At 33.4% G+C, this 25,224-nt stretch overlaps 1 protein-coding gene across 10 annotated transcripts in view; it reads left to right on the forward strand.

Moving 5' to 3' along the window:
• The window catches only part of UBE3A (ubiquitin protein ligase E3A), a 95,832-nt gene that overhangs the window by 60,105 nt on the left and 10,503 nt on the right, over positions 1-25,224 (forward strand). For 9 of the 10 annotated variants that reach the window (XM_025438005.3, XM_025438001.3, XM_025438003.3 and 6 more), the window contains 6 exons: positions 5,659-6,902; positions 15,612-15,756; positions 18,754-18,959; positions 19,659-19,823; positions 21,394-21,549; positions 21,635-21,708. In XM_025438005.3, coding sequence (XP_025293790.1) covers positions 5,659-6,902; positions 15,612-15,756; positions 18,754-18,959; positions 19,659-19,823; positions 21,394-21,549; positions 21,635-21,708 — 1,990 coding nt within the window. The remainder of the gene's footprint in view (positions 1-5,658; positions 6,903-15,611; positions 15,757-18,753; positions 18,960-19,658; positions 19,824-21,393; positions 21,550-21,634; positions 21,709-25,224) is intronic. The other variant, XM_049108379.1, reaches the window with a different exon arrangement.

A 25,224-nucleotide genomic window follows, 5' to 3' on the forward strand; every position in this document is an offset into this window, starting at 1 on the left:
GCCACCTATGGGGAATTATAGTACAGGGTAGATGGACACATGTTTTTGCCTCTGTGCTTCATCATAGGTGCTTATTGAGTAGTTATTACTAATCTTTGCTTCCTGTTTTTGCTCAAGTCTGTGTAATTTAGCAGCTCCTTATACTTTCTTCCAATATGCTACTCTGTCCTCCTACTCCCTTTTTCCTACAACTTTCTACTTACTATAGTATTTTTCCTATTAGGAATTAACAAATGCATTAAGTACACTTGTACTTTTGATTGTTAATTATATTTGTTAATTCTGATTACAAAGTTCTATATGTATTAAGTAGCCTGCCCCAAACTCTGTTTTTGCATAAAAATTTTCTTAAGTATAAAATTTTATAGACTAAGTGTATTTTCAGGAGCATGTATACATTGTAAAATACACAGATACACCATACAGAAATGTTTCTTCATTCAGCATTTTCTCAGTAGAACATCTAAACATTGTGAATGTTTGTGTCTCTTATTATAATGGTTTTTAAAGTAATTTATGTCTGTTCAGCATTTTAAGTGAAACACCAAATAGGAAAAGTATGGGCACATTTTATATAGAATTAGTAGAATGTCAGAAACACTTGAAGGCATTCTGAACAGCGCATCAACAAAGGGTATCTGGGTGTTGCTGTCCTTTGAGATAGGTCATATTACTGCATTAAAAAAACCCACTTTGTTAATAAGTTTATGATTTGATGATTTAGGAAGCAGAGTGTTTTATGTTTTTTTAAAAATCTTCTTTTTAAAATTTTTTTTAAAAAGATTTTTTATTGATTTGAGAGAAAGAGCACAAGCACAGGGAGGGGCAGAGGAAGAAGCAGGCTCTGATATGGGACTTAGTCCCAGGACCCTAAGATCATGACCTGAGCCGAAGGCAGATGCTTAACCGACTGAGCCACCCAGACATCCATAGTGTGTTTTGTCCTTTAGTTACTTATAGTAGGTATATATTCTATTTTGGTTACATTTTAGGGAACAAGGGATTTTTCATTGTTTTGTAAGAAGGTGTTATAATTTTTTCCAATTAAAATAATGGGAAATAAGCTCCCAGTTAGCAGTTTCACACTTTTCAGAAAGAGATTACTAATATTTAGCAGAAGATGCCTATATGATTTCCCCACTATCTGAAAGTAGAGCATTCCAAAGAAACTTTCGTGAGCCAAGATGGCAAATAAAGTGAAAAAGCAATTACCATTAATTTCTGTGAAAACAATTTTGAGGTTCCCTTATCTAAAAAATATCCTCTCAGGCTGTTCTGATACCTTAGGACACATCTTGCTAATGGATGTACAAAATTGAGATAAACACAGATGCCTACATAGTTGAAAGTTGTGGTGACTTAAAGCTGAGATATTGAGTGTAATTCCTGGGGAAGGAGCTCGGCAGTGCCACTCTTGCTCCTCGGGGTATATGCTGCCTCTGTAATGGCTTGCTGTATAACAAATACTAAATGTTTTTTTGCTTTTTAACTTTCTTAGTATAAGTGAAGTAGCCTCATGGGAACTGTCAAAAAGCAACGTATACCTATATATCTAATAGAACAAACCTAAAAAGATTAACTCTTTATTAAAGAGTTAAAACCCATAAAAGAAACTAGGTATTGACAGTCTGATAGTAGGGGCCAAAGATCAGATTCACATTGTGTGGTAAAATTTGGTATTTTTCTGGTTGAACTTTTACAGCTGTTCATTTTATGATCACTTGAATGTAATACTCTCTTTTACTGTGGAACAAATATACAAAGAGGTAGAAATTGTAGTAAGAAATTTTATATGTTGTACAGTACATGTATATGAGTCCATTTGTCACAATGAAGATTGAATTACCTACATGTGTCTAAATTATCCTCTGCCTAATTTATTTGTTGACATGTCGGTCTGCTGCTTCCTTTATTAAAGGGATAGATTAAGACCTTTGTCAGTATTATATTATATTTGACCAATATAATCTCCATAAAATTAATAGACAAAATATATCATTTGTTCTCTTTCCTATAAAGTAACATATCCAAATAGTTTATTCAAAACCTAGAAACTATTTGGGGTGCTCCACTTTTATTTCTTACACAATTTGATAGTGTTTTTATTGACCTATATAGTACTACCTTATGGAAAAATGGTCTTGAAATATTAGTAAATACTGTTTTATATTTTTTAATTTGAAAGACAATATTTTGTAATTTGTAGAGATATGCATGCTTTTGCTTAGATAATTTGAAGATGATACTATCTTTTTTCACATATCTGCTGATTAGCAGATTCTTTTGTTGTACTACAATATGAGTTAATCAATTTTGCCCCTATTTATCAGGAAAATAAACACTTAGAAATTCATCAGTGGACTTCCATTTAGGTAACTGGCCAACCTGTGCTATATGCCATCACCCAGGTATAAATGAGGATTGGAATACTGATGTTTAGTTTTTATAGTTTCTATTATGATGGCATGTCAGAGAAGAGGTGGTGAATAGATTTGGAGTTAGCCAGCCTACAGTGTCTATCCAGATGACACTGTAGAGAGTTGGAAGGAAGACCAGAGTTTTCATAAGATCCCCTTTTAGATACAGAATGATTGATAATTAATTCTAATTTGGAGTTAGAAATAATCTCAGTAGAAAATTTAAGTTGATGTATTCACATGAACCAAACTAGTATAATTCAGGACACAAAACCTTTGGGGTACTATCTAGCAGTGAATGTAGACATCTTTGTATCCGTTGAGATACAGAGCTTTCATGGTTTTTGAATTATCTTTCCCCAGATCATTCATTCTTCCCTTAGCTATTAGAACAGGTAATATAGTTGGTTTGTAAAGTGAAAGTCGATTATCTAATGTTTAAAGGATATTTTCACGTCATTTATTTAATGAAGTTGTTTGGCTGTCAGGTCGGAATATTTTTATTTCTGTATTTTCATTTGAAATACAGCCATTTATGTTCTTGTTAAAACAATTTATTATATCCCCAGTTACCTGATATTCATGCAAGTCATAAGAGAAAAAATAAGTGTTTCAGGTATGTTTCTCAGTTTCAGTAAGGTGAAATTTTGCGATTATTTTTACCTTATCTCAGATTATAAATGAAGGATGTGTTTTTTTGTTTTTCTTTTAGAGTAGATCATGAGAGTGAGTACATTAGAGCTAAGCTATTTTTAATTTTAAAATGTTTTTTTTCCTTTTTTTTTTTTTTTTAAGTTGGATTCATGCTAAGTACCAGGAAGTTCATTATTTGAGGTGTTGAATCTATGAGTTGTCAATTGTGTGATGTCTCCAGCCATGGAGATTTACTACTCTTTGAGTTGGAATCTTCTTTTTTTTAAGATCTTATTTATTTATTCATGAGAGAGAGAGGCAGAGACATACGCAGAGGGAGAACCAGGCTCTCTGTGGGAAGCCTGATGCAGGACTCCATCCTAGGACCCCCGGATCAGGGATCACAACCTGAGCCAAAGGCAGAGATGCTCAACCACTAAGCCACCCAGGAGCTCCTTGGTTGGAATGCCTTTATAGGGTTTTCCTTTTCAGTCACTGTACTCAGTGCTTTCTAATGAAAAAGTCAAATGTTATGAAAGGTCAGATTAAATTGCATGAAATAGGGAGACAGAACGTAAAGACTGCTAACTCTGGGAAACGAACTAGGGGTGGTAGAAGGGGAGGAGGGCGGGGAGTGGGAGTGAATGGGTGACGGGCACTGGGTGTTATTCTGTATGTTAGTAAATTGAACACCAATAAAAAATAAATTAAAAAAAAATAAAATAAATTGCATGAAATAAATTAATATTTGAGTAGAAGATGACAACCTGGAGTTTTAGAAAGCAGCATGTAAAATTCTTTTTTGTTGGATGGAGGTGGTGAGTAAGCAAATTGTTAAGAGGAGAACACACACAGAGTTTTTCTTTGTTCTAATGTGTTTCATCTAGTGGCATTCCATTTTGGGAGTGGAATGCTTATGCATTCCATAACCTCCAAATTTACTCTTCATTCCTCTCAAGGGGATATATGTATAGATTTAAATTTTATGGTGAAGAGAATGAGAGCCGTATGTTTTTGTCTGAAGGAGCATAATAGCAAATACAGAAAATTTTTAGAAGGTGATAATGGAGGTCTAAGCTACTGTTTAGACAGATGTGAGAGGAAAGGAAGATGCATGCCAGCAAACTGCAACAGACTCTTTCACCCCCACATTAGTAGTCCCTGACTCCAGAGATTTTTATCTCAAAAATCCTTGAAATGTTTTTTGTTTCTCTGTGAATTCATTCGAATTTCAACTTGTTAACATTACTATAACTCTGAAAATGTATAATAAATTGATATTTGGTCTTTCATTGCCTCCTGTCATTTTTGCCTCTTATGAAGTTATTTCTTTATGGAGGAGAATGGATGTGATAGAAAAACATAATAAAACTCCCTTGGATTTAAATAATACAGATTGCAAAAACAATCAGATACTCTTACTTATAAGATTTATATTACAAGAGAAGTACCAAGAAGGATTAAACATAATTAAACAGTCTCCTGGCATTCTAAAGGCTTTGAAGGCAAGATAGGGAAAGGTGAAAAGCTTCTTTCTACGTTAGCAAGGTTCAACTAAACTGCAATATTGAGTACATACCAAAAAGAGCATTAGCTTATAAACAAAGTGGAAATTTATTTCTAGCTTATCTAACAGCCATCATATTCCAGGTTGGCACCGTTCTACTTCACATAGTCTTTCAGAAATGCTTCTGTAGTGGCATTGTTATCTTCAACACATGGCTTCCAGAGCATCCTGGGAGCATCATCCCATTAGCCAGAAGGAAAAGCCTTGGCCTGAAGTAGCCCTTAACCTCAAAAACCTGGGAAACCTGGGAGATGGAGTCCAAATCTGCCCAGAAAGGAGAGGAAAAAGATTTTGGTGACTACATAGTAATCTGTTTTACTTGTCTGCTTTTATATCCGTTCTTACCCCACTGTATTTTTTATTACTCTGTAACAATATCCTGTTAGTCTATAAGGTGTCTTCTAATCTGATTCCTGGCTACAGATGGCAGTGTTTGTTAACTTCAGATCTTATGAGAAATGGTATATTAATTCTTCTCAATCACCCACAGAATGACTACCCTGGAAAAAAACTAAAAAGGAGGATTCAAAGGAAGCAGTTGGATTTTAAGATGTATAAAAATAAGACAAGGGCTATTTCCCAAAGAGGATGCTGAAGGAACCTCTCTTGCCTTCTCAGTCTTTTGAGAAGAATAGTGAGATAAGAAACCTCTCAGAAGAACAGTAGTTTCTGCTCTGAAGTGAGGTTGTAAGAAGTGTATCATTATGAATTAAATCAGCACATAGTTATCTTGGTTCATATTTATAAATTAAAGCTACATGTTAATTTCTACTGTGATTTTGAAAAGAGTTCAAGCTCATTAAAAGCTATATATTATGAAGGTATATAAAAGATGAGATTGTTGCAATTAGTAGTAGTTCATTGAAAAAATAGGAAAATATATTTTGTTTGTTGAATCTAAATATTAGATCTGTTTTTAAAAGAGTTGTAATTCAACTGGTATTGAGTACAAAAGGGCTGTTTTACTTTTCACTAGAACTTAAGACAAAATAAACATACTTCTAAAAATAAATGTTCTCCTTTTTTTCTCTAACTTTCTAGATGTGACTTACCTAACAGAAGAGACGGTGTATGAAATTCTTGAATTATGTAGAGAGAGAGAGGATTATTCCCCTTTAATCCGTGTTATTGGAAGAGTTTTTTCTAGTGCTGAGGCATTGGTACAGAGCTTTCGGAAAGTCAAACAACACACCAAGGAAGAACTGAAATCTCTTCAAGGAAAGGATGAAGACAAGGATGAAGATGAAAAGGAAAAAGCTGCATGTTCTGCTGCTATGGAAGAAGATTCAGAAGCATCTTCTTCAAGGATAAGTGATAGTTCACAAGGAGATAACAACTTACAAAAAATAGGCCCTGATGATGTGTCTGTGGATATTGAGGCCATTAGAAGGGTCTATACCAGATTACTCTCTAATGAAAAAATAGAAACTGCTTTTCTCAATGCACTTGTGTATTTGTCACCTAATGTGGAATGTGACTTGACGTATCACAATGTATACTCTCGAGATCCTAATTATCTGAATTTATTCATTATTGTAATGGAGAATAGAAATCTACACAGTCCTGAATATCTGGAAATGGCTTTGCCATTGTTTTGCAAAGCAATGAGTAAGCTACCCCTTGCAGCCCAAGGAAAATTGGTTAGACTGTGGTCTAAATACAGTGCAGACCAAATTCGTAGAATGATGGAAACATTTCAGCAACTTATTACTTACAAAGTCATAAGCAATGAATTTAACAGTCGGAATCTAGTGAATGATGATGATGCTATTGTTGCTGCTTCAAAGTGCTTGAAAATGGTTTACTATGCAAATGTAGTGGGTGGGGAAGTGGACACAAATCACAATGAAGAAGATGATGAAGAGCCCATCCCTGAATCCAGTGAATTGACACTTCAGGAGCTTTTGGGAGAGGAAAGAAGAAATAAGAAAGGTCCTCGAGTGGACCCATTGGAAACTGAACTTGGTGTTAAAACTCTGGATTGTCGAAAACCACTTATCCCTTTTGAAGAGTTTATTAATGAACCACTGAATGATGTTCTAGAAATGGATAAAGATTATACTTTTTTCAAAGTAGAAACAGAGAACAAATTCTCTTTCATGACATGTCCCTTTATATTGAATGCTGTCACAAAGAATTTGGGATTATATTATGACAATAGAATTCGCATGTACAGTGAACGAAGAATCACTGTTCTCTACAGCTTAGTTCAAGGACAGCAGTTGAATCCATATTTGAGACTCAAAGTCAGACGTGACCATATCATAGATGATGCACTTGTCCGGGTAAGTTGGGCTAATGCTTAAAAACTAGTATTAGAATAAATACCTAATGCTGGGGAGATTGTAATACAGTTCAGTGAATTCATTTTATAAGTAGACTGCTTAAAAAAATTACATGGCATTACGTGGTATAGAAACATTTGGGCATTTTGTATTATAAGTGTAAATATTATACGTTTGTTGTTCCTGTCCAAATTTATAAATGTGTTCCACAAAGTATTGGTTGTCTTGAATAATGATCACTCTCTCTTTGGGAAAAACAAACAAACAGACTTCTTAAGTATCAACAACTAACTCTAAAAGTTTCTTCTCTGTTCAGAAGACAAATGGATGTTGGAAAAAGACCTGAGCACAGGAACAAGGGGGAATGTGGACATACCAATAAGTATAAATGTCAAATCTTAACTGGGAAAAGTGGTATAATAAAATCATACCATAAAGAAATAAGTAGTATCCAAAAAAATTCCGTGACTTAAAATTTAGAGTTAGTGTGAAGTTGAAATGATCTGGGCAGTTTGGTGTGCTGCTCTAGTAAGAGTTCTGTTCATTCTGGATCATTTACAGGAGCCCCTGTATAGCACTACCTGACTGTGGTATTTTCTTACCACTTAAATATTTTGGAGTTGGTTGGAACTACTGGGAAAACATCAGCCATTCCAGGAATCTAAATTAATGGTGCTTTGTCATCAACCCAGTCCAGGGAGCTTGAGCTGGGAGAATATTGGGAACACAAGTACCCACTTCTAACTTCCTGTTTTTCCAGATTTGCTGCCTTTTGTTCATTACTTGCTTCTACAAAAATTAAAAATTTTAGTGCCCCCATTTAAGAACGGAGGCCTGGCCAGAAGATAGAAACCAATTGCCAATCACCAGCAACTTATTTTCCATAGTTTAGCAGAATGATGTAGAGTATCTGTATGACATGAGTGATGTGTTGTGAAAAATGTGTTGAAAATCTTGTAAATTTCAGTTGTTAGAGTAGAATTGCAAATCCCAAGACTATACACTTTATGGTTGGCTTCTTGGGTTGGGATCCTTTCATCTATCTCCAATAAAAACTATGCCTAGCCTTTAAAAAGCAGTGAAGTTATTCTCCATAAGATTCAATCCAGAGTTAGAAATTAAAAAAAAAAAAATTGTCCACCTTCCTAATCCGCCTTCAGCTAAGAAATCTACCCAACTAATCTGCCTTCAATTAAGAAATCTACCCAACTTTATTTTCCTTCCCCTTGTTTCCCACCACCACCTCCTCTTAGTAAAGCAAGGCTAAGAACCAATAAAAGTTTAAGTACTTGTTGTATACTTATTTTGTCATCTAGAATTTTGAGGAAACAGTCATTTTTGTTTATAAGGCCTTTTTAAAAGCAGGTTTTAAGGTAAAACTGGACTTTTTAATTATGCTGAGATTTTTTAGTGAGTTCTGCTTAATTATGTCAAGCCAGAATATTATATTTGACCAATTTTAAACCAGGATTCACTAAATAATAAATGTACTTAACTGTTACCAGTTCATGAAAGTTCACTTCAGAAATCTTATGTATGAGGCACTTTGCTAAGCAGTAGAGATATAAAAATGAATTATGATACTAAGAAGCTTCTTAGGGACTAAAATACTCATATTAAGCAAATTTATTCTTCCTTCCCTTTTTTCTTTTTTTTAATGACAGAAAAGGTTAGGAGAAAAACATCAAAATAGGCCTTGTGAGACAGTCAAATTGATCCTATTTTAAAAAACATTCATAGCTGGTATGGTTATGATAAAGTCCTAGTATTTTAGGACAAACTACAACAAAAAGTAGTTTAAGGTCCTCTTAGCTGAACTCTGAAAAGTACTGATGGAATTTTAATATCTTACTCTTCAAGGATCTACTTTACTTTTTTCTTAAAGCCTTATTCTTCCTCCTGTATCAGTTTGACAAAATAAAGCTATTGACCACTTTCTTATGACCTGCTAATTTGAACTAGAGAGTAGGTTGGGAAGAGAAAAAGAAATGAGAATTTTGGTGAGTTCAATGTTAATAAGTAATTAAGGTTATAGGATCATATACTTTTTTTTTTTTTTAAGATTTTATTTATTCATGAGAGACAGAGACAGAGAGAGAGAGGCAGAGGGAGAAGTAGGCTCCATGCAGGGAGCCCTACGTGGGACTCTATCCCAGGTCTCCAGGATCACACCCTGGGCTGCAGGCGGCGCTAAACCGCTGCGCCACCAGGGCTGTCCCAGGATCATATACTTTAAAAGCTAAAAGGAGCCTTGCAGTTCATCTACTCATTAGTTTACAAATGAGGCCCAGAAAATAGTGACTACATATATGGCACTCTAGGGTATGTTTCTGTGTTAGTTCTTATTTTTTAGTTATGAATTGTAAGGCTGACTGGCATGGTAGAAAAGAGGAGGAGTGGAGGAGTACCTTCAGTTAATAATTACAGTTTTGCTTTTTTTTTAATAAAAAAATATGTTCCTTCACTTTCGTGTACCATGTAATTCAAAGACTAGCAAATTATGTCCTATGTAGGGTTTTTAGAGTAACTGGGTTTTGTTTGTTTTAAAGATTTATTTATTTATTTATTTATTTATTTATTTATTTATTTATTTATTTGAGAGAGAGCGTGGGGGGGGGGGTGGCGCAGAAGAAGTGGGAAAGTGAATCTCAAGCAGACTCAGCACAGAGCCCGATGCAGGGCTCGAGATCACAACCTTGAGATGAGGACCTGAGCTGAAACCAGCAGTTGGGCCCTTAACCAACTGAGCCACCCAAGCGCCCCAGAGGAGCTGTTTCTGATGGCAGCTGAAGAATACTGTTTACAGTATTTTATTGAACCTTAGATACTATTGATTGGAGGACACACTATTATTTTCTTAGTACTAAAAGGGAAAAAAAAAAAAGAAGCTGCCAATTAGTTGTGAGATGCCATCAATTTTATGGTATATCCTGATTTCAGAGATGTTAAAATGTGAAAAAGGAATTTTAGAACCAATGAAATAATGGTAAAATATAAGTTGTCTGGTCACAAGTAGGTATCTCAGAATCATTTAAGAACTACCCACACCTCTAAGTTACTGGAGTATTTCTCCCTGTGACTTTGATTAGTTCTTGTTGTTGTTTCTTAGAAAATCATACAGTGATACTCATGAGCTCACTTGAATTAAAACAATCCAAACTCATAAGGTTTTTACAATATTTTACTAATAACATTTGCCTATTTGTATATTCTTTTAAAAGTAGATGATTTGTCATTTTTCTTAGCATTCCCAGGGGAAAGGGGTATGAGATTTTATTTTACTTTTTATTTTAGGAGATGATATTAGGAGAATATGGATATCATGAAAGACAGCATGGCCACCTGTCATGTACCCTAAAACTGTCTTCACATCTGCATGTTTTAAAAAAAAAAAAATCCAAGCTTCTACCTTCTAGAGATTCAGATTAGGAGCTCTGATAATAGAGCCTAGGAATTCTATTTCTGGTAGTGCCCCCAGATATTCTGATAAAGCCAGACTACAAATCGATATTTGGGAAGATGGCGGTTGGTACAGTTTATATATACATATTTATTGAGGCCATTTTTAAGGTTTTTTTTTTGTTTTTTTTTTTGTTTTTTAAGATTTTATTTATTCATGAGAAATAGAGAGAGAGAGAGGCAGAGACATAGGCAGAGGGAGAAGCAGGCTCCATGCCGGAAATCCAATGTGGAACTCGATCCCGGATCTCCAGGATCATGCCCTGGGCTGAAGGCAGATGCCCAACCACTGCGCCACCGAGGGGCCCCTATTGAGGCCAGTTTTATATACAAGTACATATTTAGGAAACTAGCAGTCTTTGAGAGCAGGTTTAGAATAAGGGTTGACAATGGTATGCAACTTGTTTCAGATTAGGCAGGCAGGTCCTAGAATTCTGGATTGGGATCTAAAGACTGAAAGGAATGGCTGAAATGTAAACTGAGTAGGAAAGTCCAAAAATACGAACTAGAGCTGATCAAGGTGATAAGCACAAATGAATAGCCCTACTACCAACTGTTTCCCTCAGTTCCATTCATTTTTTTCCTGAGCTGTGACAGGGCTATCTAACCGAGGCCCCAGCATTTTCCTTGGCAAACACCCTTAGTTATAATTTAAATAAAACTTGATTCTTTTATTTTTCACAATTGATGATTACTTTAAGAATAATATCCTGTGCTGCTCTGAGTATGATTGATTTTATCTTGTACATTCAGTATATTGTGCTTAATGCAATGACCATTATTGTTTTTTATGATTTATTCTAAATGAAATGAAGAACTTCATACCTGATTTATGTCCTCAAAAGAGATAAAAAGAATGAAGTAGATCTGCATAGATTCTCAGCATTATATAATAAACTAAGAAAATGAAACTTGTCAAACTTCTTAGTTTTATGTGTGAGACAAATGAAACTCAGATTCTGGCCTATAGAAATTAATGGCAGAATTGGAAATAGAACAAGGTCTATTGGTCTGCTGGTCTCACAAGCAGATGTGGTTATATGATATGGCTGTTACTCAAACATCTAAACTTTATATGTAAGATATAGAAAACTTCAACTGTTTATAGAGAAATGAAAATGAACAAATGTATCTGGATAATCTAAAGATCTTGTTCTAGTCAGTAGCTTGAAAGTGTAAACAAAGTGTTTAACCCTAGAGTCTAATAAGTTGAAGTTGCTTAAGCCAGCCATTCTTCAAGATCTTAGGTATTCTTAAGTATTAGAGAGGTCTATTTTATGTGACTACTACTTCTACTTAAATATCTATACTACTAAGGAATTTTTTCAGTTATGGATAAAGATGACTTTATCATAAGTAATAGTAGCCCAGAATACTATTTAAAGGATGGGGTTTTTCTTTTGACTCTTGTAAATCTGGCAAGTATGATATTTTTATAATAAGATGTCATCCTACCTAGGTATTCTGGGAATGCTTTGATACCAGATCAATTTTTTAAAAAATGATCTCTCTAGGATTTCATCATCATGGCCAATTAAAAGTTCAGAAATTGAAAATCGTTTTGTCCAACAATTGATGAAATCAAGAGTCTTAGTAAGAAGAGGAAGTCATATAAGGAAGAGGTAGATTTCATTACATCCAGTCTACTTTTGTTTATTTTCCCCCAGCAATCTGTCTTTTTCCAGTCTCCTTATTAAACTAATATAAAATATATTCTACTGTAAGAAAATCTGTATATAAAAATACAGCTCTATGTACTATAAATGATTTCAATTCAAGGATGCATACAGATTCTCATTTTCACAATGTTCACTGACCTAGTCTTTAAGTTTCCAAATATTCTTCATTCAAGGCAGCTTTTGATTTTCAAAATTCTGTTTTAAATGGTATATATGTATTACGGAGAGTTATACACCTTTACTGTTCTTAAATCATTCTCCATTTGAACATTGAGTCAGAAGTGGTTGTTTTAAGAAAAATAAAAATAAGTGCAGTTCCTTAAGTTCCTTAATAATAATAGCCTTTATCAAAATGATAACTGGTAAATTTTAATGTTAAAATTAAAAGTAAAAGTTGTTTTTTAAAGGTAGGCTACCCTTGTATATTATATGTAAATGATAAAATGTTATAGAACCACTTAATAGATACTCAAGAATAATAATCTAACAGATAATAATAGGAAATTTTTAATTGTAGAGTTCAATTGCTTCAAATACCTATTTCTCAAATCATTCTTTTTCATGTTTGCATTTGACATCCTGATTCTAAATTAAATTTATTGTAAAAAATAATATGTAGAAAAGGGTAAAGAAGAAAATAAGTCACTTGTAATCTCAAAAAAGATTTTTGCTAATTGTTGAGAGTAGGAGGGCCTAGTATAGTAGTTAAGAGCTTGTTGCCTGGATTAGAATCTCTGTCTACCATTTACTCATACTGAAAACAAGTATTGAATCTCTCATTATTTTGGGATCTTCATCTGTAAAATGGGAGTGATAATATTACTGGCCATATAAGACTGTTGTGCAAATGAAGTGAATTGGTAAATGTAAAGTGCTTAGAAGAGTGCCCTGGCACATAAGTGCTATATATTATTTTTGTGTTGTTATTGAAATATTTTGTTTTATACTGCCTGGGTTTGGTTTTCAGGCAAGGTTGAAAAAAATTTTAGTACAAATAAAAGTAACAACAACAAAAGCTAGTAGGTATATGGTATTATTGTACAGGGAATTCATCTAAGTGCTTCGCATGTATTAATTTTTGCTTAATATATCATTCTCATTTTATAGATGAAATTAGCAGAAAGATAAAGCTACATGATTACGATTAATTATGGAACATTGCAGTAAATTATTTTGGCACTTGGGTGGGGGAGCAGAGTGGAGATTGGTGGAGATGGACAGACGTAATATTTTAATAATAATGAAGATAAAATTGTTTCAGTGAAAATACAAAGTGTCTTAGGTGTAGCTAAGACTATAACACATGGTCTCTGAATCCTGTAGAAATGACGCCAAATCCTTTAAAAGATATAATCACATTGATAATGGAGTCTGCTCTCATTTGTGAATATGAATGAGGAAGAACTATAGGATGCATAATTTAAATACCAGATAATCATTTTTTTTCACCTTGGAATGCATTATACTTTTGATATAAGCAGGTTTGTCTTTGTATTATAAGGGCATACATAAATATTGACTTATATTCCTTTAACACCTAGGCAGGTGGGAACTGGACGAAGGAAACTAGGAATGCGTTCCATGGCAATATGGGATGTTGGCGTGATGGGTAAACCACATTGGAGCTGACAATTCTGTTTTAGTTCTCAGCATTCTTTATTTTCTGTGGCTTGAAACAGGTTTCCAACTGGAACTATTTTTCCCCAAGTTTATTTTCAAAACTTGGGACAGGCTGTAAAACCAGATAGTGAATCTTTTGTTCAGAGATCAAAGTTGTTTTAAAAGGTTGCAACATAATGTGTTATCTTAATAATATTGCCCACTCTAGAACTAACTGTTACATATTTTTATTAAGCCTTCACATCTTTTCAGTATGAAGAATACTATCCCTTTTTTTTCTTTGCAGATGAGGAAACAGGCTTACTAGAGTTGCTTGCTAAAATTTTAAGTTTAAAAGTTAAGTGATAGTTGGAACTAGCAGAATGTTCTGTCTCAGTCTTCACAACAGTCTGTCACAAAAATAAGTTATCCTAATACAACTTGGCATAAAAAGGATTTTGTAAACATCAGAGACCACTGTTGTACAGGATATTTTTTAAAGCTAAAGATTTTAAATTCACAGTATTATAGAACCCAGAAGTTGAAGATACCTAAGATCATTTCAGCCTTTGTTCTTAAAACCTTTTTGACTGCAGTACCAAGTAAGGTATTTTGCATAGCATAGGTACATATATGCGTATCTGTCAGTACATATAATTAGGTGCCATTACTATGTGGAATACTTTCTGACTTTCTCCCCTGATAGTTGGTTTGAAACCACTAAATGAATTGGGCTACCCCCTAACAAGTTGCAGATGGCAGTTTGAAAAACATTGATCTAGGACAACTGACTTGATTCATGAATTCATGATTTTTATTTTAGTTTTTATAGACCTCCAAGAATATCCAAACTTCATCTAAAGTCACTACTTTAGGACTGTAGTATAGTTATTTCAATGATGTTTGCATTGCTCAAATCCATTTTTAAAATCCTAGTTGTAATCATTAGTTGCAGTAATTTGAACACCCTTAAATATTCTGTTCCTTCAAAGTTAAAGTTTTTTAACAGCCAAATGGCATTTAAAGTCAGTGTATGTAGCAAATAACGTGGGTGATAGTGAGGGAATGCTGTTAGTAAATTTCAGATACATTAAAAAAAGGGGGGGCAGTATAAATATTTCACATTAGAATTTAGTGTGGATTTTTCTGATCTCTTAGTGACTGAGATCAGTTATTATGTATATTATTATGTATATTATTCTGTAGACACAAAGAAATATTTGGTAGAGATTTGTAGTTGAAAAATGCTCGATACTAGGGTTTTTGATAACTGTTAGTAAGAAATTAAGAGTAAAGATATGAGCAAGCGTATGTCTCATCTGCTTTCAAAAAAAAGTGTATATGAGATGTGTTGTGATCCATTAAGTGGCAATTTATACTAAGCACTTGTAAGAGACCACAAATTGTTTCCCTATTGTGGTTTTTTCTCTTAATTGAGGTTATTTTATTTATGGCTGATTGGATAATAGGAATTAATTCCTTAGTTTCTGTTCTATTAAACATAAAGAATTACTAGTGAACAAATTTGAAGTTATACTTCTATACTCCATTATTTTTTGTTGAAGTGATTTAGATTGAGTAGTCACTTATGTGTTTGGCTGTCATGACTTCTTTCCCTGTCCTAAACTTACAGCCCAGGTTTGTTATACAGAAGTAACAAAATATCTAATTTTAATTTTCTACTGTATGTTAACTTCATGACAAATCAGTAGTTAGAAAGTAACCTTTTAATAATTCTATGCTGGCTTATTTTCTGTCCTATTTTTCCATTATCTGTGAGACTGAATCTTTGCCTTTACTGGCTTTTTACCAGTTTGCTTCCTGTTTCCATTTAAAACAAATCAAGTCAGTATCTTTTATTTGCTCCATAGCCCTACTCCTTATTTTTATTTTTTGCTTCTCCTTAGTTTTATTTTGCTTTCATCTTTAAACTGGCAGTCATCTTCTTTTCACTTTATCTTTTCACCACTAGCTAGAGATGATCGCTATGGAAAATCCTGCAGACTTGAAGAAACAGTTGTATGTGGAATTTGAAGGAGAACAAGGAGTTGATGAGGGAGGTGTTTCCAAAGAATTTTTTCAGCTGGTTGTGGAGGAAATCTTCAATCCAGATATTGGTAAATATTTTAGTGATGTGATCATGAAGTCATATCTTTTCGAATTAAGGATTTTACCAGGGTTTATAGGTATTCTCAGTTATAAAGAGCAATAATAGGTTTTGGTACGTATTTCTTAGAGTCACAGATAATGACTGAATGTGTGGGTTTGGGGGACTGATTTGCATCACTCGTTTATTCAAGTTCTCATTTAGACTACTTAGTCAAATATTTTACTACAGGAAACTCTCTCTTAGGTAAATGAAACTGAAAACACTTTAAAATGGTATATTAGAACAATTGAAAGATTTCTTTGCTCTTTTTACTCTAAAACATTTCGTCACACTCCTACCATTTCTGAAACGAGTTTCATACAATAGTGGTCTTAAGAATGTTCAGTGTCTCACAAGGGTATCATGCTCAAAGTTTGGAAATCTTGCCTGGTATCAAATTAAATTTTTTATTTGCTGCAGGATTTCTTGGATCTTAATATAATATTTTTACAAACTTTTTGAACTCCAGAACCCTTTTTCCACCCCACGTCTAATAACATTTACTCCCAGAAATGTTTTTGATGAACAGTTCTGGAAAACACTAATGTACATATGCCAGTCTGAAAGTGATGGATTTGAGTTTTATTGATGGACAAAGTAGAATGGGTAAAAGACTGCAACTTCTTGGATAGTGTTCTTAACTGGGTCAATCTGAACTGATTGATTGGGTTCCTAAAATATAACCACTAACTTGGTTACTAGGTTTGCTAATTTTTAAAACTGAATGTATGGCAATTAATAGGAAAAGGATTCCATGAAAGGTACCGTCAGAATTGTGAAGAATGGCACATAGAATAATGCATATGTCATTTCCATTAACCTGTGGATTCTCAGTGTGTACATTGGATTGACTTTTCTGTTATTAGGTGGTCATATATATGCATATATGTAAACAGAAGTAGACATGTTGAGTTCATAATATAAATATAGTTAAGGCTATATATTTTAGCTAGCATTTATTAATCAGAAGGCTATGAAATTTGTTCAGAGTAAACCTACAGACATCTAAAACCATGCCTTTTTTGAGAAAATTTGTGAGCTTCATAGTTTTGGTAGACCTTAGATCTAGGTTCCTTTGTATCTCGACACATTAAACATTAGCTGTAAAGCATGCTTACGTTATATGTAGAAATACTTTTAAGAGAAAAACATTCATTAAACAGTTCCACTTGATAGTAAGGTAATTGAAATGATAGCAGTTAAAACTATCAAAAAGGAATATCTTAGAAGAGTCATCCTTTATGGTGCATTTCTTCCAGGGACTGGCAAAAATATGCCCAAGATGGAATCACTTTGAACCTTAAAATTACTATCTTTGATATACATAGATGAATGTAATGACCTGTGTAATTTATATTCTGATTAATTTGTAGTTTATTGCTCTTGAGACCAAAGACATTTGTGTGATTTCATCAAATGTATTAATTAATTGTAATTATTTTTGACTGTTCTTAACTCTGTTAATAACAACTTTATAACTAAGTGAAGTTTTTAGCACTTCAGTGAATCTTGTAACTTGGGGCGTATAAAAGTTTAGCTCTTAACTCTGAAATTCAGGGAAGAATTGTATAATTTTCAAACTTTATTTCATGAACATTAACTTTCACGAGAAAAATGTTCTAGTTTACTTTATACTGTTATGATCCAGGGGATATTTTACACTTCCTTTTGTATTTAACTTAATCTAAATGTGAAAATAAACATTTTTAAAGCTTTCAAAAATCATATAAATTGATGTACTTATGTGTCCTATTGATTTCTAAAGTTATATTGGAAATTGCCCGTTTTTTCAGACCTAATTTTTAAAAAATTTTTTTAAGATTATTTATTCATGAGATGTGGTGAGGCAGAGACATAGGCAGAGGGAGAAAGAGACTCCCTGTGGCAACCCCCATGTGGGACTCAATCCCAGGACTCCCAAGATCAGGGCATCAGCAGATGCTCAACCACTGAGCCACCCAGGCTTCCCAGACCTAATATTTAAAATATTTTCATTCAGTTACCCAGTAGCAACTGAAAAACATTTTAGTAAATTGAAAAAAGTCAGAAATTCATAAAATAACATATAACCTTTTCCTTAGATATTCTGTTCACCTAAAGGGAAGAAGGTAATTCTGCCTTAGTAATGGTATTCAGATAGGTAAAACCAAACATTCCTACTTTTTAAAATGAATGATACAAAAAAGATCTCCAAGCTCGGGTTTTAAATAGCGAAGGCCATGTGAAATTGAAAGAAGACTACAGATACAGACTACTTTTGTTTTACATACTGGCTCATAATTAATGTGTGTATTAAATAGCTTTGTGTTTTATTTATTTATTTTTTTTTTTTTAAATTTTTATTTATTTATGATAGAGAGAGAGAGAGAGGCAGAGACACAGACACAGGCAGAGGGAGAAGCAGGCTCCATGCACCGGGAGCCTGATGTGGGACTCGATCCCGGGTCTCCAGGATCGCGCCCTGGGCCAAAGGCAGGCGCTAAACCACTGCGCCACCCAGGGATCCCCTAGCTTTGTGTTTTAGATATAATCTGACTTGACCAAATTTACGTAGGCTTACATGCTTGGCTTTATCTGACTTTGTTAGAAAGGTGCTAGAAAAACTTTATGGGATCATAGTACAGTTTTGAAAAAACAAAAGCTTCCTTGAAATTAAAAATTGTTTTTTGAAAATAGCACATATAGATTAAATCTGTGTTAATAAGTTTTTATAAAGCTTTTTTCCCTTCAATTTTACATTTATTTTTCTATCATATCATTTGTATGAATACAAATTAATTTATCATTTGTATTAGTAGGAGATAAGAGAACTTGAATTTAGTGAACATTTTCCCTAACTTCTTGGAAAATGCAACCGAAATTGCTTTTTGCCACTACGTACAAGTTTGTGTAATTATTTTATATTTATATTTGTATCGTTCATCAGTCTTTAATATTACTGTATTTTTTAAATCATTTTTTATAGGTATGTTCACATATGATGAATCTACAAAATTATTTTGGTTTAATCCATCCTCTTTTGAAACTGAGGGTCAGTTCACTCTGATTGGCATAGTGCTGGGTCTGGCTATTTACAATAACTGTATACTGGATGTACATTTTCCCATGGTTGTCTACAGGAAGCTAATGGGGAAAAAAGGAACTTTTCGTGACCTAGGAGACTCTCACCCTGTAAGTCTGCTATTTTTTTTATTTGATGTTGTAGATTTTATTTAAACGTAAAACTATAGTTTATGTAAAAAAGTTTTCATTTGGAATTATTTTCATTTGTTAATATTATACCTAGTAAGATACAGTTGTTTTAATTTGTTGAAGTACCATGGACACTAAAAACTCAAAGGAGAAATTTATTGTAACTATCAGCAAGCAGATTTTGTAGTATTGATACTGTAGAAAAGGGCTTTTAAACATGTTTTGGTTTTTTGGTTTTCGGTGTGGGATTTTTTTTTTCTTTTTTAAATGAAACCACATGAGATCGCCAGGTGAAATCAGAGCTACTCTGGATAAGGGGCTTCGGTGGCTACAGTTAGTATGTCTGTTTCTGTCTCCAACCCCTCCATTACTGTTAGACACCTCTGAGGTTCTCTCATAGAGCACAGTGTAAAATCCATTGCTAAATCGATGCTGTGATTTTCTTAGCAGAGAATTGGACAGATCAGTGACTGTCAATGTCAATCTTTCTGTATTGTAAACTATTTGAGGGACTGAAGGGATACTTTCTGTGCTTCAGGGTTTTTGTTTTTTCTTTTTTGTTGTTGTTGTTTGTTTTCTGTGCTTTAGTTCTTATTGTCTCTTTTTTTCTTCCTAAGAAGAGGGAAACTTGTATTTTATAGTTTTGTGGTAGCCTAATTTTTCATTTCTGGTTGTTAGGTCCTCTATCAGAGTTTAAAAGATTTATTGGAATATGAAGGGAATGTGGAAGATGACATGATGATCACTTTCCAGATATCTCAGACAGACCTCTTTGGTAATCCCATGATGTATGATTTAAAGGAAAATGGTGATAAAATTCCAATTACAAATGAAAATAGGAAGGTAATAAGTGTTTAATATCATCATTGTTTCTTTATTAACAGTTTTAAAGCATATATGCTTGTAATTTTTAAAGAAGTATCTAAACTAGTTCATACAGAAAATCAAGAAATCAGGTAATCAAATTCTTATAAGTGAAAGCCACAGTTTTCTAAATCTTTGGTGTAAGCTAGTATGAGTCTGTAGTTGGGCTAAACTTGCCCTTTTTAAGAAAAAGGACAGGAGTAGGAGATAGTGACACAATGTGGCTGTAATAAAAAGCAGAAACAATGTATTTATGATACTGAACTGTAAAGGGGAGAGAAACAAGGACCTCATGATTAGGATCCTTATCACCCAACAAATTATCATTGCCTTTTATATATATATATATATATATATATATATATATATATATATATACACACATATGTGACTTAAAAATACTAGTGAAAAGTGTTTTTTAAGTTAGATACATGTTTTCTGTAAGCATCTGGAAACAGAGGGGAATAACCCGGAACGTGACAGGAAACTTAAGGTAAACTATATAGTAAACCTTTAAAAACCATAGTTTTATAATATAATTTTTGATAAAATACTATAATCTCTAGTTAGGATACAAAATGCATTTAGCGTTTATGATTTGGTACCAACTTCTTTATCAAGTAAAACACCAACATTTTGGCTGAACTGGATAACAGTAGGCAACTTCCCAAATATTCTAGCATAGACAACATGAGGCTTCCTGGTTTGCTCAGATCTAGTACATTGCAGTTGTTCGTTTTGCAAATAGATATATACATGATTTAAATGTCTCTGTGTTCACACACCTGGTTGACGGACTCAAAATTGTATTGAGGCCTGCTTTTATATTCAGTCTTACTTAATATAAAATCAAAATTGAAACGTACATAATTAGTTTATGTACATGGCCTTTTTAGAGTTCAATATTTGCTATTGCAGAGAGCTGTGAAATTGTTAAAGGTACAGATATACCTTGTTTTATTGTACTTTACTGCACTTTGCAGATGTTGCATTTTTTTATAAAGTTTTATGGCAACCCTGTATTGAGCAAATCTGTCAGCACCATTTTCTAACAGCATTTGCTCACTCTGTGTCTCTTTGTCACACTTGGTTAATTCACATTTTTCAAACTTTTTCATCATTATTGTATTTATTATGACCTATGCTCAATGACTCTGACTCATTGAAAACTCAAAATGATGGTTAACAATTTTTAGCAATATTTTAAAAATTAAGGTACATACATTTTTTGAGACATACTATTATTACAAACATCAGTTACAGTGTAGTATAAACATAACTTTTCTATGCACTGAGAAACCAAAAACTTCATTTGACTCGCTTTATTGCAGTATTCACTTTATTGTAATGAACTGAAACCAGCCTCACAATATCTCTGAGGTATGCCTGTATTTTCCTTTCTATGTGTAAAATATGAATCTTTAAAAATATTCATGAATGTTCATTCCTTCTCTGGGAAAATAAAAACAAGCTATGCAGCCCAGTATCTTGTTGTGTTTTACTTGTATAGTATATTATAAGAAGTTCTTGTGGTTAATGTTTTCTGCAGGAATTTGTCAATCTCTATTCTGACTACATTCTCAATAAATCAGTAGAAAAACAGTTCAAAGCTTTTCGGAGAGGTTTTCATATGGTGACCAACGAATCTCCTTTAAAGTATTTATTCAGACCAGAGGAAATTGAATTGCTTATATGTGGAAGCCGGGTAAGAAAGCAAAGTGTCTGAAAAACACCCTATTGTTTGTAATGGTGTGATATATATGTTAAGACATATTTTCTTGAATTTGCAGAATCTAGATTTCCAAGCACTAGAAGAAACTACAGAATATGACGGTGGCTATACCAGGGACTCTGTTCTGATTAGGTGAGGTACTTAATTCTTAAAAGGAAGATGAAATTCATCAAAGGGGTGTGTACTTCATGCTTTAGACCTTCATCTCTAGGTATTACTTAGCACATAAGCAAACTCACAAATTCTTAATCTATATTAGAAGTGTATTTATAATATCACCAGTTTTTATTATTATGATTCATTTCTTGATTGAAGTGTTTTATGTAAGTCACATGTTTTATTCTGCATTTGGGGTATAAATGACCTAACATTCCTAGTGATTCTGATTAGCATGTGCTTACTGCTGGTTCGAAAATGATGAAAATCATCGCTGAAAGTTTCTCTTTTCTTTTGAACCCTGTGTTAGTGAGCTGTTATTCTTGACCCTATTTGAAATACCCTTTGTGTGAAATTTACATTCTTTTATTTAATCTTTATAATCACATGCCAAGATACATATTAGTATTTGTTTTACACCTGAAGAAACTGAGCCCCAGATTTTCACAGAAAAATGTAGAGATTCCCAATCTTATGTGATTCCAAACAGATGCTGTTCAATACCATACTATCTCCTTTTCTGTACTATACTATTCAATCTTAAAAGACAGACTTCTTCCTCCCTTGTGGAGATTGGTAAACGGGGACAAAGGTGCTTTTTTGTTGCCTACTAGTGGGATAAGTTGAGGAATGCAAACATAACTTCTGGAGGTTGTTTCTGAAGGTAATTGCTCTAAGACTCCAGTATGTGAACACCAGAATTGAGTATCAGCTGTATCTAGAGATGAATAACATTTTATATTACATTATTTTTCTGTTATTTTATTCTTCCTGCTATGTAGGAGGATACTTGTATTTCTTCTTTTTTAGTACACCCTAAGTCATTTCTAGTAGCAATTATATAACTAAGCAACTGCTAATATGCTACTTACCTGAAGTTTCAAATTGACACATGAAAGGGTTGAGGACAAGATAAAACCTCACTGTGAGTCCCAAGGACTTCACAGTAGTATTTGTTAGTGATGTTAATCACAGATAGGTTTGTCACCTCTTAGTTTTTCTTTGAGAATAGTTGGAAATATTTTTTGTGTTCTTTATAGAGAAATTATTTTTTAAAGTTTTTATTTCTAGCTTATAACATAATTCCTACTTGATACTTAAGATCATATGTTAATGTGTGATTTGAAAGGCAAATGAAAAGATGGGTGTAGTAGCTTCCAAATCATTCTCACCATTAACGGTATTCTTAAAACCTTTTTAAACAAAATTCAAACTTCTTATTTTGTCAACATATATAAGAAAATATTCACTGATTAAATAGAATCTACAACTACTAGAAAGTTGAAGACTTACAATAGTTATTATAATACCAGGAAAAAATTGGCGATATTGTTATCTTGGTTGATATTTATTTCATTTTAAGTGTTCAGATGTTATTGAATTGAAATGAATAAAACACTTTGAAACTGTTTAATACATTTAAGCTAAAAATTAGTAGCATAACACTTGATGTAATAGAAAAAAAACCAATAAAGGTATTTTAGTTTTTATTGTTAAAAATATAATTCTATTACAATTGTTACCACTGATAAAGTTAATGAAAATAAATTTTTCAAAAACAACTAAATGTAAAACATGAACATTTAAGAGTCTAGCATTAATAAAAATAAAGTGTTAAATGTTGATTCTTAAGGAAGTTTTTGTGTATATGTTTTCTAGTTGCTGATAAAGCACTCCCTGATTTCATTTACTAAGAGACTTAGAGGTATCTTTTTAAATGGCCCTCCTTAGTGTTTTGGGGTGAGAGTCGAGGACTACTACAGTTTCTTTGTAGTTGATACTGACTTTCTGTTTAAAAGGCTTGATCAAGCAACACCTGGGTGGCTCAGTCAGTTATGCCTTCAGCTCAGGTCATGTCCCAGTCAGTTATGCCTTCAGCTCAGGTCATGTCCCAGAGTCCCAGAGTCCCAGAGTCCTGGATCAACCCTCACATCGGGCTCCGAGCCTCCTCTCTCTCACTCTGCCTGCTGCTCCACCTGCTTGTGCTCTCTCTCTCTCTCTCTGTCAAATAAATAAAATCTTATTTAAAAATTAAAAAAAAATTAAGATTTTATCAAATTCAGATTTAATTATCCTCTCCCCACAGTTAATGTGATTCATTTCATTGAATTTTTCCATATTATATCAGCCTTTTATTTCTAGATAAACCTTACTTAGCCGTGTGGTCTATTAGTTATAAATGTGTTGCTCTTTTATTTTACTAACATTTTAAGGTCTGTATTCATGAGGAATATTGACCTATAATTACCTTTTTTTCATACACATCAGGCTTTTGCTACCCTTGTAGTGAGTTGAAAAAGAAAACTGTTCCTTATTTTCAGAAATACTTGCGTAAGATTGGTATTTTTTTCTCTTAAATATTTGTTCACATTCACCAGAGGAGACTATCTGGGCCTGGACATTTCTTTGTTGAAAGTTTTGTTCTTTGGAGTTTTTAAAAATTTTATTTGGAAATAACTGTAGATTATTGGAATTTTCTTTTAAAGTATAGGTTGGTCCTGTAATAGCCTCTCTACTTTCCCACAGTGGTAACATTTTGCATAACTATAGCACAGTTTCAAATTCAGGAAGTTGATATTGGTTCATCCTGTAGATCATATTCAGATTTCATCAGTGGTTAGGCCCTTATTTCTATGTACGTTCAGTTCGTGTACTTGGATCACATTGTATAGATTCAGATAACCACTATCCTCATCTTAGTGTACAACTTTTTCATCACCAGAAGGGTCTGTGTTGCTCTCCCTTTCTAGGCATACTTTGCACCCCAGCATGATTACCTTGAGATCCATCAAAATTGTCACATGAATCAACTAGTCATTCCCTTTTATTGCCATGTGTAGAATTGCATGGCATACATGTACCAGATTTGGTTTAACCATTCAACTGTTAAAGGACACTTGGGTTATTGTCAGATTTGGCTATTAGGAATAAAGCTACTAAACATTTAAGCACAGATTTTTGTGTGAACATAAGTTTTCATTTCTCTGGTATAAATGCCCAGGAGTGCAATCCTGGGTCATATGATAAGTACATGTTTAGATTTCTAAGAAACTGCCAAATTATTTTCCAGAGTCCCTGTACCATTTTTCATTTCCCTGGGGTATATGAATGATCCAGTTTCTCCATATTATTGCTAGCATTTGTTGGTGTCAAAATTGTTAACTTTATCCTTTCTCCTAGATAGGTTGTGATGATACCTCATTGTGCTATAATTTGAACTACCCTTGATGGCTATAATGTGGAATATTTTTTCATGTACTTATTTGCCATCTATATATTATTTTTGGTGAAATGTCTGGGGTTTTATTGAATTTTGTGTTCTTCATAATTTTTAGTCCTTTTTGAGGTATGTGCTTTGCAAGTACGTTCTCCTACTCCTGTAGTTAATCTTTTCATCTTAACAGAATCTTTGCATAGCAGAAGGTTTTCATTTTGATTAACCTTGATTTTTCTTTTATGGATCATGTTTTTGGTAAAGTCAAATCTAAGATT

Source organism: Canis lupus, chromosome 3 (genome assembly GCF_003254725.2).
Source record: "Canis lupus dingo isolate Sandy chromosome 3, ASM325472v2, whole genome shotgun sequence".
Classification (NCBI taxonomy): Eukaryota; Metazoa; Chordata; class Mammalia; order Carnivora; family Canidae; genus Canis; species Canis lupus.